General features: G+C 51.1%; 4 protein-coding genes across 4 annotated transcripts; 3 read left to right on the top strand and 1 right to left on the bottom strand.

The window, feature by feature from the left end:
* Positions 1 to 150: 150 nt before the first annotated feature.
* Positions 151 to 1,638, top strand: GIQ15_00120 (uncharacterized protein; the record flags this gene model as incomplete). The annotated part of the gene is made up of 1 exon (XM_033547537.1): positions 151 to 1,638. The coding sequence occupies one exon, from the start codon at positions 151 to 153 to the stop codon at positions 1,636 to 1,638; it is 1,488 nt and encodes a 495-aa protein (XP_033408488.1).
* A 521-nt stretch (positions 1,639 to 2,159) lies between these two features.
* GIQ15_00119 (fatty acid-binding protein) lies at positions 2,160 to 2,661 on the top strand (the record flags this gene model as incomplete). Its single annotated transcript, XM_033547536.1, has 3 exons — positions 2,160 to 2,175; positions 2,239 to 2,448; positions 2,498 to 2,661. 3 exons carry the CDS (start codon positions 2,160 to 2,162, stop codon positions 2,659 to 2,661), a joined length of 390 nt encoding a protein of 129 aa, XP_033408487.1.
* A 1,107-nt stretch (positions 2,662 to 3,768) lies between these two features.
* GIQ15_00118 (nucleoporin nsp1) lies at positions 3,769 to 7,972 on the top strand (the record flags this gene model as incomplete). Its single annotated transcript, XM_033547535.1, has 2 exons — positions 3,769 to 3,878; positions 4,318 to 7,972. The coding sequence occupies 2 exons, from the start codon at positions 3,769 to 3,771 to the stop codon at positions 7,970 to 7,972; spliced, it is 3,765 nt and encodes a 1,254-aa protein (XP_033408486.1).
* Positions 7,973 to 9,097: 1,125 nt separating this feature from the next.
* Positions 9,098 to 11,313, bottom strand: GIQ15_00117 (nitrilase; the record flags this gene model as incomplete). Its single annotated transcript, XM_033547534.1, has 6 exons — positions 9,098 to 9,304; positions 9,372 to 9,446; positions 9,872 to 9,969; positions 10,030 to 10,058; positions 10,352 to 11,186; positions 11,259 to 11,313. The coding sequence occupies 6 exons, from the start codon at positions 11,311 to 11,313 to the stop codon at positions 9,098 to 9,100; spliced, it is 1,299 nt and encodes a 432-aa protein (XP_033408485.1).
* Between the last annotated feature and the right edge of the window lie 1,602 nt (positions 11,314 to 12,915).

Raw genomic sequence — 12,915 nt, 5'->3', positions numbered from 1 at the left:
GATACATGCATGTCCAGTGGTATGTGCTTTGCGCCTGATCCCTCAGCGGACGCCGCAGCAACTGACGTGTTCAGGGCGAGTCTACGGAGTAATCACGATAATCGCATTAATATATAAAGCGCCGGTGGCAGCAGCGCAGTTGAACTCAGGATGCTGCCCAGCGCATCCTTCATTCGTTTCTGGTCGACCGACCTGACTCGCGATGCCTTCCTGTCGCATATGTCCAGGGACGACCTCGCCAGTCTGCGACTGGTCTGCCATGACTTCAGCATCTACGCTGAGCCGCTGCTCTTCGCGGAGCTATCTGTCTCCTTTCGCAGCAGCACATTCACCCGGCCTGCGCGCATGGCTGCCCTGGACCGCATTGGCAGACATGTCAAGTCACTCACGCTGACCATCCCGCACTCGCCGTCGACCTTTCTACCACCGCTGCTGGACCCGATCACCGGCGAGGAGCAGACCTTCATCTATACGCCACAGGTCTACCCGTCTTCATCGCGGCTCAGCGGACCCAAGTATGGAACCTGGGAGATGACCGACCTGCTGACGAAACAGTACCCTCCGCTGTTCCATGCGGCAACCAACATTCCTTCCTTCACGCGTGCATTTAGTGCGCTGCATGCTCTGACCAAGCTTACCCTCTCATGTCCGAACCAGTCGGCTCCCCATCGCTATCGGCGCAGCGTGGTAGACTATGCACTTATCTCATTGCGTTGCGCGATTGAGCATTGCCCGCTGCCACGGCTTACCTCTCTCTCGCTTCTGCCCATGCACCCGGGCGCTCTGCTCTACTTGCGTCCGACGCCCGTGGGGATCGGGACGTCTCCTGCCTCTTGCAAGCGCTGGAGACGCATCACCAACTTGCACATTGAGATGGATTCCTTTCCGTACGCCGACGGTGAAGCCACGGACCATGTGAGGTCTCTAAACTCGTACATCCAGTGCTTCCCGCATCTCCACCGTCTCAAGTTCCGTTGGCTGGGTGCCAGGGGACCGTCACCCATCTCTCTATCTACAGAGCCGTGCCTTGCAAGAGACAAAGACCAATTCTCGTCTGCACGCCCGAAGCGTTTGAATACGTTGAAGTTCTCTTCCTTGCATACCCTGGAGATAGAGAACGTTCACGTCGACGCATCGCAGGTGTCGTTGTTCATACGTGACCACCTCCGGTCCCTGCGCGAGATCAACTTTGACGCCACGACGTTGAGGTCGGGAACATGGGACGACGCCCTGGCGCCGCTGGCTCCATCACCGAAAAAGACGAAACCGTCACCGCCGCGGCCATCCAAGAAGCCGGCGGCCAGGGAGGTAGAGGTGATGGATGTTCCGCTCGTCCTGAGCGCGGCGGGCATGGAGATCAAGCAGCTGCAGAAACTGGTGCTGGAGGAGGCCAGCCGACGCAGAAAGAGCTCCAGGAGCAAGTCCAGCATCAGGCTATGGGGTAAGGGCAAGGCCACATCGACTGTGGGAGTCGCAGCAGCAGGAGTCGCAGCGGCCGCGGGCACTGGGGCGAGGATAGGGTATGGCCATGTCCAGCTGCAGAGGGCGACAGAGCGGACGCGCGAGCTGCTGTGGTGTGGACCAGAGCATATGAGGCGGCTGCTGAGGGCTTCTGTCATGCGTGTCCGGGCCTTCTAACCTTTACATTCGACTTTACTATTCACTCGTTATTTTCTATGTTGGTTGCTGATGCGCACCTGGGGTCCGGGGAACCTCGGTTGTTGCGCTGGATCTGGAGTATTTCTATCTCGATCTCTCTTACTCTCATTCTATCTTCTATCTTCTATCATTTATATTCTAGTACCATTCTATATCTAGTGTCATTCTACTATTCTATATTCTACTATTCTACATATCTACTATTATATCGTACTGTTACATCTTACTGCTATTCTACTACTACTCCAGATCTACCGACACGTCGTGGATCTACGTATCCCATGTGTGCTCAGCGTCCCTCGGATGAAACCAGCGAGCCATCGGAGTCGCGCGACTTCGACTTTCACATGCGCTGCTCCTCGGGCCCGTAAGTCTTAGTTTCCATGGGGAAGACGGAAACCTTGCCGTATATAAAGATCAGCTCCGTCTTCCCATCGACCTCCACGACTCGACATTAACAACATATCATACACCGGTTAATACTCGATACAACCGCCATCATGTCTCTCAAGAACGGTAGGCCGCCCAGCCCGCCGCCAGCTCGCCGATAGCAGCGCGATACTGACCTGATCTCTGCAGACGCCTTCCCTTCCTCCGCGGCCTTTGACCTGATCAACGACACCCTCGCCGCCGCCCCCAAGGAGCGCGAGGAGGCCATCAAGGCCGCCAAGGGTGTCTTCGCCTTCACTCTCACCAACGAGGCCGGCGCCACCGAGAGCTGGTACCTCGACTTCAAGGACAAGGGCGTCGTCGGCAAGGGCGCTGCTCCAGAGGGCGGCAAGGCTGATGGTGAGTCTACCTGCTATCATCTTTAACGGTCACTTCTAACGACGAACAGTAACTCTCGTTCTCTCGGACAAGGACTTCGCCGCTCTCGTCGCCGGCACCGCCAACGCCCAGCGTCTCTTCATGGGCGGAAAGCTCAAGATCCGCGGCAACGCCATGAAGGCCATGAAGATCGAGCCTATCCTCAGCAAGGCTAAGACCAAGGCCAAGTTGTAAGCGTGTCTACGTTGACGGCGGAACGACAACCATACTTGGGGAGGCATGGGACGGTGGAAGATGATATACCCAGACGCTGGACGGGCGACGACCCAAGCTCAGTGCAGCCGTCGAAGGAGCGTATATACCGTGGATGCCGGATAGGATGTCTGTATATACATGGTGGTCCTGGGTCGGCCTCTGCTTGTACATTATTGCTCAATGACATATCCTAGACTCTTCATCTAGCATTTTGCTTATCACATAGTCACAACCCTGCACGACTCACCGTAGACACCCATACGTATCTCATCTCATCTCCTCTATAGCTCATCAACATCTTCTATATCCATCTACATCTCAACTACATCTTCTATATCATCTTCATCTATATCTCTATATTCACATCATCTTCATCACGTGACCTGCTTGGCTAAAGAGAAACGAGAAAAGAAACGGGAAAAGAAAAGAGAAGAAAAGAGAAACGAAAGAAAAAGAGAAAAGCACGAAGGAAGAGAAGTCGAAGCATCAACGTCGACGGGCCATCGCATCGCAGCCAGACACGCCAGACTCGCGGGACGGCCTGCCTCTGCCCTTTTCTCCCCTATTCTCTTCCTCAGACGGCGACCCGACCTTGGTGTAGATGCAACACCTCGCCAGCTCTTCTTAGCTCTTATTTCCCTTAACTCCTTGCTCGTCGCGTTCGCACACGATCGATCTCGCAGTCGTAACTCTTCCGATCTGTCGCCGTCTTGACACTCTGCTGTACGTTCCCTGTCCCGTCCGCATCGCGTCGATGCGTTGATGTCCTGCGGCCGTTTCATCGCGGTTCGCCGGGTCGACTGCCTGCCCATACTGACGCCCTGAACAGTCGCCTCGCCCGGTCGTTCGTTTCCTTGCCTCTCTCGCCGTCGACCGAGTGATATCAAGTAGCTCCCGTCCGTCTATACCGTTATAGACACGTTGGGCGATACACACCCTTCTCTTCGCTCCGGACGAAGGTCGCGGCCTGGATGCTGTAGCGGAGACCATACATGTTTGCTATAACCTCCAGTCCAGCACTGAAGATAGACTGAAGATAGTCGGCTGTCGTTAAGCACTCGTAACAAAGCGTGCTGAGTATCGTCAATGAAACGAGTCGCAGAGACACAAGGGCGGAAGGAAACCGGCTTCGATCAAGAGATGTCTTCAAACGATGCGCCCAAGCGGGCGACCGCTGCTCAGCTGGCCAACAGAAAGTAAGTAGATGCTTTTATTCTATCGTTGTTCTCTATATATTGTATATCCTTTAGTTTGATCTTTACACTCGTGTTGGGTTGGGGGATCCAACCACGAAGTTTTTGGTGTCAATAACACTGGCTTCAATATCAACACCACTCCACACAATAGGGATGAACAATGGGTATTCTCATTGCCAGCTCTAGTTCTCCCCTCCTTGAATGGATTTTCCCAACCTCCCGAACACTCTGGCTGCCTTTCGGTGTTGCTTTCAGCTTGGATGCCCTCTTATATCAGCCATACACTCGGCCAAATCTCACATTTCTCAAGTTCAAGAGTTCAGTTCCCTGATCACTTTGTGTCCAATCCATCTGTTCAGTCTCTATACTACGTTCGAGCATTCTTCTTTGATAATTTGTCTTCTTTAACTCGTCCAGTTCATTAACAAAACACTTCCAGGATCAAAGCCGCAAGAGAACGAAAGACAAGAGTCGGTTCCCCAAATCTCGGACTTTCACAGCCATCTGCGAACCCATTCGGCTCGATCGATCCAAACGTGGTGCCTACGTCTTCCTTTTCGACAGGTGCTTCAAACGGCTTCAATTTTGGACAGTCTCAAAGCTTCTCACAGCCATCAGCGGCAACGGGGGCCTCCAACAAAGGTCCATCTTTATCTACCAGCTTCGGCGGCGAGCAGAACAGCTCGTCAGGGTCTTTCAAGCTCTTCGGTAGTCAAACAACCTCAGCTCCTCCGTCATTCGATTTCTCCTCATCATCTAACAACCAACAAATAAACAATCCGTTCAGCAACATGAGCTCCAACCAGGGTTCAGGTTTCCAGGGTTTCAAAGGAAACATGTTCAGTATCCCTGGAGCTTCCCAGGCTGAGAAGAAACCTGAAAGTCAACCAAACGGAGGAGGAGGGTTTTTTGGGCAGGCATCTACGTCGACCAGCACTCCAATGTTTGGAGCTGCCCCGACGACCACTGCTCCCTTTTTCAGCATGTCCGCTGGTCCCAACATGTTTGGACAGACCAACAGCGCTGCTCCCAATATGTTTGGAGCTGCGCCCATCACCAGCCCTACAAAGGGTTCAGAAGCAATGCAAATGTCTCCAGATGGTCCCAAGTCTTCTGGTCAGGGCATCTTCAACGTCTCAGCTCCGGCTCCTCCTATTTTCAAATCCCCCTTTTCTACTCCTGCAACGGGATTCAACTTGGGAGCAAGCACCGCTGCTACTTCCGCCTCAACTCCTGCGTGGTCCTTCAAACCCGCTGCTAGCACCCCAGCCTCCGCCTCGACTTCGGGTTCCATCTTATTTGGCGCATCCAAGCCTGACGAGCCCAAGGCGGCTGCAACTGCAACTGCAACTACCGGCGCTGGCGCTGGTGCTGGCACTGGCACCTCCACCCTGTTTGGTGCGCCTACTAGCAGTACCCCGTTGTTCGGACAGCTGGCAAAGCCTGCGGACACGACTCAAACCAACACCACCCAGGGCACTCCAAGTACTGCGACCTCCAAGCCAGCAGGAATCTTTGGCGCGAACGCTTCTTTCTCCGCCGCTCCCGCTGGTGGTTCGCTCTTCAGTCATTTAAGTCAGCCGAAGAATGCAACTTCTACTTCTACCGCGAGTGAAACTCCTTCGCTCTTTGGTCACCTTGCTCAGCCAAAGCCTGAGGCCGTTTCCTCTCCCGCCAAAGAAACAACTCCTCTGTTCTCTGCTCCCAGTACCTCCAAGCCGCTTTTTGGCGCCCCTGCAACTACTGCTCAGACTACCCAGCCTGCCTTTTCTCTCTTTGGCCAGGCTACCAAGCCTGCTGAAAAGCCTGCTGAAAGTCCAAAGCCTGCCACCGCTACAGCTACATCTGGAAGCCAGACTCCTTCGATCTTCGCAACACCTCCAACCGGAGGCTCGCTGTTCCAGCGTGCAACTGAACCAGCCAAGGAAGAACAGGCCCAGCAGCCTGCTCCTCCTACACAGACAGAGAACAAGGCCCCTGGAGAGCCATCTCCCCTGTTTGTTTCGACCAACACTCCTGCGCTGGCTCAACCAAAGCCGATGTTCAACAGCTTCATGAACTCCACTAGCTCCAACGCTGCTAAGCCATTTTCTCCAGCCTTCGGTGCTGCTCCGGCTGTTCCTCAGGCTGCCCCTGCTAAAGCAGCTGATGTTCCAGCGCCACCTAAACCACAATATGCAGATGCATCGACGGAGACCATTTTCGAGGTCGAAACCCCATTAAGAGACTTCCGTCCTGAAGAAGAAGAGTACCCTCCCAACGCAACCGAAGAAGTGCGTGAGCTATTCCTCCGCGCCTGGCGCCTTTCGGCCCTCAATGCTAGCTTCCAAGAAGAGATCGCAACGGTCAACTGCTGGAGTCAAGACCTCGACCCTATCATTGCCCATTACGTTATGCTTCGTAAGATGATTGGCCATCCCCATCCTTTGGTCAGCGTCTACACTCCAATTCCTCCAGGAAGCAAGCTTCCATGGACACCACAGCCTCCTTTCTCGGAGTATGATGAGCAAGACAAGAGGAAACGCGCTCAACTTACTGCTCAGAGTGATAAAGCTACCTCTCCCGTTAAGGAGGCTCTTATGCCTAATGGTGACTCGACTGTCTCTGGACCCTCAGCCACTTCACACAAGAGAAAGGCATCCGATGTAGAAGGGGAAGAAGCTGATTCCCCCGACAAGACCGGAAAGCGAACCAAGGTCATTGAGGACAAAGCTGCGAATAGCTCTGATGAGACCGACGAGACCAACGAACCCAGCCCCTCGAAGACCCTATCTCTATTCGCCAGCTCATTCGTTGCTCAAAAGTCCTGTGGCTCATCTGCCGATTCCAACGAGGCTCCTAGCTCTGATGAGAGTGTGTCTGATGAAGACGAGGCTACGGACGCCGACCAAGCTGAGGACAAGACAACCACTCCTTCCGTTTCTCCACCTGGCTCGTCCAACGGCGGTGGTGGCCGCAGTCTTTTTGACAGAATTGAACGCGATGGAAACGGTCAACCTGTGCGTCAAGTCCAGCCAGAAGAGTCGCTTGAAGAAGCCAAATCTCTAGTTAATGACGGAAATGATATCTCCTCCTCCGTCCTGGGTGGCTCGAGAACCGGATCCCCATTCAATATACCCGGATCTTTGACTCCTCTTACTGGCTCAACAAACGGAATGGGCAGCACCCGCTCTCCATCTCCTCTAGATCCAACGAAAGCAAAGGAAACTAAATCCTCTTCTCTCTTTGCAAACCTTCCCCCCAGTGGGTCGGTTCTCTTTGGCGCCAACACTTCATTCACCTCGACCTCAACGAACGGCGGTGCTATGTCAGCCCCGACATCCAACTTGTTTGGTGCACCACCTTCATCTGCTTCAAGCCCTGGTAACAGCGGCTCTGCTCCAGCTACATCCAACATATTCAGTGCTCCATCACCAACATCCACCCCTCCACCTACCTCTAATATATTTGGAGCACCGTCATCAACCTCCGCACCAGCACCATCCAATATGTTTGCTACTCCATCGTCCACATCCACCTCTACCGCAACCAACAATAGCTCTCTTATGCCTCCCACCTCCAATATCTTCGCTGGTCTCAAACCTAATTCCTTCACTCAGTCAGGCAGCGGCTCCATGTTGGCACCATTCCCATTATCCGGGGTGACGTCCGTTGACCCTAGCCGAGCGACGACGCCAGCCCAGTCAGACACAGACAACACTAATGAGCCAAGTGATGAAGTGGAGAAACACGCACAAGTCGACTTCACGCGTAGCGGGCCTGGTGAAGAGGATGAGGATGCGGTCTTTGAGTGCCGCGCGCGCGGCTACCAGCTCACCGATGGAAACTGGAAGGTCAAGGGTGTTGGGATACTCCGTATACTCAAGCATCGCACGAACAATAAGTCTCGCATCCTTCTTCGCGCCGATCCTAGTGGCTCCATCATTCTTAACAACCACTTAATGCCAGAAATTGAATACAAGCAGAACGGCAATAACGTGCAGTTCTTGGTTGCTAGCGAATCTGGTTTCCATCAGTGGATGCTTCGTGTGAAAACCGATGAAAGCGCTGTCAATTTGAAAGACTCTATGGAGAAGCATAAGAAGAGAGATTGAATAAACGTATCTGCAAAACGCTTCCGCTAGCGCCCTTAGCTCATACCGTTTATACGATTCGATTTACCTTCTCGGCGATCCCATATCAATGCCTCTCCCTCATCTGTATTTTTTGAATGTACTATCTGACTTGAACGACACTGATTGAACTTGTTACTCGTTACCCTTTTCTTCTTCTTTTCACTCAGATTTTCCTCCTACAACCTAACCTGGCGCACGGGATACATACACTTCGGCAGACCTGCATTTTGCACGTCATTCGCCTTTCCCTTATAGGCTCTTTCTTCCTCCTTTTGTTTATCCAGGACGGTTTCTTTTACAAAAGCTTTTCACCTTCTAGCACATTCACATTAATCCCCCCCTAACCCCCAGATCAATCTATTCGAATACCTTATCCTTTTTCCATTTTCCCTCATTCCACCCATTCAATTGTTCCCTGTTTGCCTTGTTATATCCATAAACTAGTTTAACTTCGGCCCTGAATCTCGATTTTACAAGCATAGCGTCCCTATCCCCTACAGCCACTTCTACGTCACGGCCCAATCCCGCCTTCGTTAATAACAAAAGAAGCAAAAAATAGTTTCACTGCATAATACTGGAAGCCACCATAGACAGACAGACATCGGAGATTTTCCTCATACCTCTTTCTCTTTCCTGTGCTCGGATCACTGGAGGTACATCTGTTGCCTCTCGACTTGTACCTAAACTCCAAATACATAAATGAATGCCCTGTCATCTTTAAAATACTTGCTATAATACACCTATTTCCCTAGAATCTAGCTATACCTCGTCCTCCATGATATCCCCAGCGGTATAAGCAAGGAGTTTGCCTTAAATTGGCAATACACCATGACAAATTATGGATGGAGCAGCTCTGATTTTTGAATTTTTATGGATTTCAAAATTTGAATAATGAGAAGTACAGGAAGAGTTAAAACTATTAACGCCAACCTGCCAACCCGGTACATGAAACGACCCATTCCATGCCATGTAGACGTCGCAATGCTTCATATTCATGGATGATACGAAAAAAGTCTTATATCCACATTGTCAGTCGTATTATTTTTTGTTTTTGGTATCTCCATCTTCCACAGAAGTCTCAACCCTGAGATGTCAATCCATAATCTAAGCATCCTCGATGACAGCGGTCTGGAGACCCTTGGGGTCCTTGACGTTGACGGCCTGGACGAAAGAGTAGAGCTTCTCCTTGGCACCCTCCTCGTCGTTACGCTTACGGCTGATGCGGACACGGAGTCTGAATGGGACACCCTTGATACCAGCTTCCCAGACCTTCTTGTTCAATTGGGGGTCGAGGCGGACGTCCTTGGTGCCCTATGCGTAGTGCCATTAGTCCACGGCCTGGTTTCTAAAATGGGGGAATAAGGAAAATTGGACTTACCATGGCCTGTTCGGCGAAAGCACGGATCTCCTTGATAGCTCGTGGAGCTCTCTTCTTGAAAGATACGCCATGAACCTATACCCACGCAAGAAATTATAAATCAGTCTTCCGTCCAAAATGCCCATATTTCAACGTTTGGCGAGAAAATAGCAATGATTTTTCTGGGGCCATAGCGGTGGACTTCATAAAACTAATTCTTTTCTTTTGAATCTTTCCTCTTGCTCTTGAATTGACGCCGTGGTATGCTCGCCAACTACAGTCATAGCTCAAGGCAGTATGAAATTCCAGCAACCTAGCCACGCCCGACGAGGTATACCAAGACGATATCGAGGTTTGCGACTTTCAATCGCGATCCTTATTCAGGGTCCACGACTACCAATCTATAATACCCCTCGCCGCGGCTTGACTGAAGCCCATTTCTGTTTTCCGCATTTTCTCAAAGGGAAGGGATGCATGTGCAGATGAATTGCGCATGGTATATCGGGTGTGATTCAACGTACTCTCCTGTGGAGGTGGATGGTGTACTCTCGTGAGACAACATCAGAGATGGCCGAACGGCCTCCCTTCTTTCCGGCTTGGGCGCTCGACATTATGATTTCTATGACAGCCAAACGGTTAGCTAGATTTGCACAGGGGTAGCTAGAGCATCGCAACTTACTGCGCGTTGCAGAGACAGCTGTGGAATCTCTGTGATGAAGGGTATCTTTCTGTCGTCGAGATCGAACAATTCACAAAGTTCACAGTTTCGAATTTACAAAGTTGGTGTGTTTCGCTTATTATGTAAGCTTCGTTTATGTGCACGTGATACAAGTCTATGCCAAGACACATATCTTGGCGTTACTGTTATAGATTATGTAATACAGCGACGAAGATAGACGCGTTGATGGCATGGTTGATGTTGGATTTTTTAAGATATATTGATACATCCTATAGACTCGAACGAAGAGGTGGGCAGTGAAGCTCGGTCGTCCTCTATTTACTCCTCAAACTTGATGTCACCCTTACTTATATCTGGGTATACATCGAATCGGCGCTGGTCGTATATCGGGATAGCTTTCCGGGTTTCCTCGATAGATTGTGAATCGATATCGGCATATACGATGTCCTCCTTTTCAGCAGCTTCCGCTAGGATCTCAGCTTTGGGGTTGGCGACCAGGCTATGGCCCCAAGCATGATACGTGGCATTGGTATCCCTGGCAGGACTGCAAAGTGCAACATAAACTTCATTGTCCATTGCGCGAGCACGGCCTAGTAGCGACCAGTGTAGGGGCCCTGTGGTCATGTTGAATGCTCCCGGGTATACAAGGAGGAAACAGCCCTTCCGAGCCGCAATCATAGCGGTTTCGGGGAACCGAATATCATAACAAATTGCCAGGCCGATTTTGCCATATTCTGGTAAATCAACAATAGTGACCTTATTACCGGCAGAAAGGACTTCGCTTTCCTTGAACCTAATCTTTCCAGGTATATCGATATCAAACAGATGGGTTTTCCGATGTGACGCAATCAAAGCACCACTCGGCGAGAATACAAGAGAGGTATTATAATACTTCTTGCTCTCAGGGGCAAATTCCGGAATACTCCCCCCTACCAGGTATGCTTTGGCTTCCTGGGCAAGCGACGATAGGGCATGGAACGAGGGCGACTGTTCCTTGGATGGAGGAGAAGGAAGAAGCGTTTCGGCGTATTTGGAGAAGTACTGGGTGCCATATGGTGAATTGAAACATTCCGGCAGGACTACCAACGAGGCTCCAGCTCGCGCAGCCTCTAGTACCTTGGTTCGTGCATGGGCGAGGTTAACTGTCTTATCGGCTCCTAGTAAGGCGAACTGTTAGCTCCTCCATAGGTTGAGATGCAAGTGTTGAAGCTCGAGCTGCGGCTTCTTACCTGATGCCAACTGCACGAGGGCGACTTTCAGGGGCTTTTTGAGAAGAGCGGCCATTGTATTACAGTCCTATTACACTCATTCGCAACCTCAATCCTGTAATCGTGATCAAGTTGGTGAACTTGCGACTTTCGGCATCTTGTGGGCGGGGAACGACATTGCTGATTACTAAGCCATGTATAGCCAGTGGCAGTAAGCTGAGGTCGCGTTCCATCAACATCAACATCAACGTCAACGTCAACATCGACAACAGCAACAGTGTCATCGAGAAAACTCGCGATCCCCCGCCAGAAATAGATTGCGGGATGTACATTGAAAACAACCAACGGCTCGCTCAGATGAATACGAAGTGGTCCGTGGAGAAAAGAAATTTGCAGCTTGGATTCCAGCCTTGAGCGTTGCCCAGAAGCCAAGATCGAGATAATACCAAGAACAACTCTGATGGGTTAGACACCAGCTAGACGCTCGGATATGGGCTGTTCCCATAGATTAGGTATGCCGCTATGACGGCAAAGCGGCCGCCTAGTTGGGCTGATACATAGCCTCTGGTGTTAGAGGTTAATGAGTGCTTGGTTTTGACGCCGGTCCGCTATCTCCGTGACGGAGGTCGCCGTTTATACACCGTCGAATTCGGTGAAATAATCCACTGAAGCTCGTGTCATCATCACACTGGCTTCCTGCGGGGGATTCCAAAATGCACGGTCTCGCTACGGAAAATACCCAGCCCAAAACTCGTAATACATTTTGATTTGATATCAATGCTGACAACTACGATAGCTGAGAAGGATGAATACCCTCCTATGGCGCGGTAATAGGTTCTATTTTGATACCGGCCGTATCAGTTGCTGCTCGTGGACTAATAGCTGTCCCGTACCTCCTAATAAAAGAAGAGGGTTTTTTTTGCATTGAATAATGCTCTGCGGTGGGTCTTAGCCAATCATCGCTCTACCATAAGCACAAAGTCAAGGATGAAAATGGTTATTGTCGCCAGAGCTGTGAAAACGGGTGCAGGCTTCAAGTATGCCCAGGTGATTTTTCGCCGACAAAGGCATGTTTTAGTCCTGTGCCTGTCTTGTTGACTGGAATTTGTTTCACTTTTTGCGGCTGCACTGAACTGAACAGTTCCTTCGCACCGTCGCTGCTCTGGGGGGCGATGACTCGTTGAATCAATATAGACCAACATAATCCGACAATAGCATGACAGCTTTACGTCAGAAGGGTGATTTGCGTCTAGGATGCACGGTGGCTTGGGGTTACTTTGACATTCGGGCCCTAGCTATGCTCTAGGTGACGGCCGTGACCGCCGAACGTGTGTGGCGTGAATAAGGGCTGAATGATGAGTATCCATTATTTTCCATGCCTCAATTACCACCGAGCTGATCCGCCCGTACTCAACATACTTCGCGACCCCTTTTCGGTATACAGGGATCGTGCAGAGTCAGAGTATAGGGAGACTGATTTATCTGGAGGATCCTTTCAGCTCGGTCTTGGAAGTTCTTTGAGCTGATGGCCACATTTTTTCCTCCCACGTTCCTTTCCTTTCTTTTTCTTCCATCCTAAGGTGGCACGCTTAGCGGTGAACCTTAGACGACATCGGCTAAGGGATAGGGCTTCTCGAGCGAGGGGGCCTGTCTCTTCTTAGCGCATGGCAACTCTGAA

This window comes from Arthroderma uncinatum (assembly GCF_011692745.1).
Source record: "Arthroderma uncinatum strain CBS 119779 chromosome Unknown scaffold1, whole genome shotgun sequence".
NCBI classification, from domain to species: domain Eukaryota; kingdom Fungi; phylum Ascomycota; class Eurotiomycetes; order Onygenales; family Arthrodermataceae; genus Arthroderma; species Arthroderma uncinatum.
Note: the sequence above shows the minus strand (reverse complement) of the source record. Positions and strands in the feature narration are given on the sequence as shown.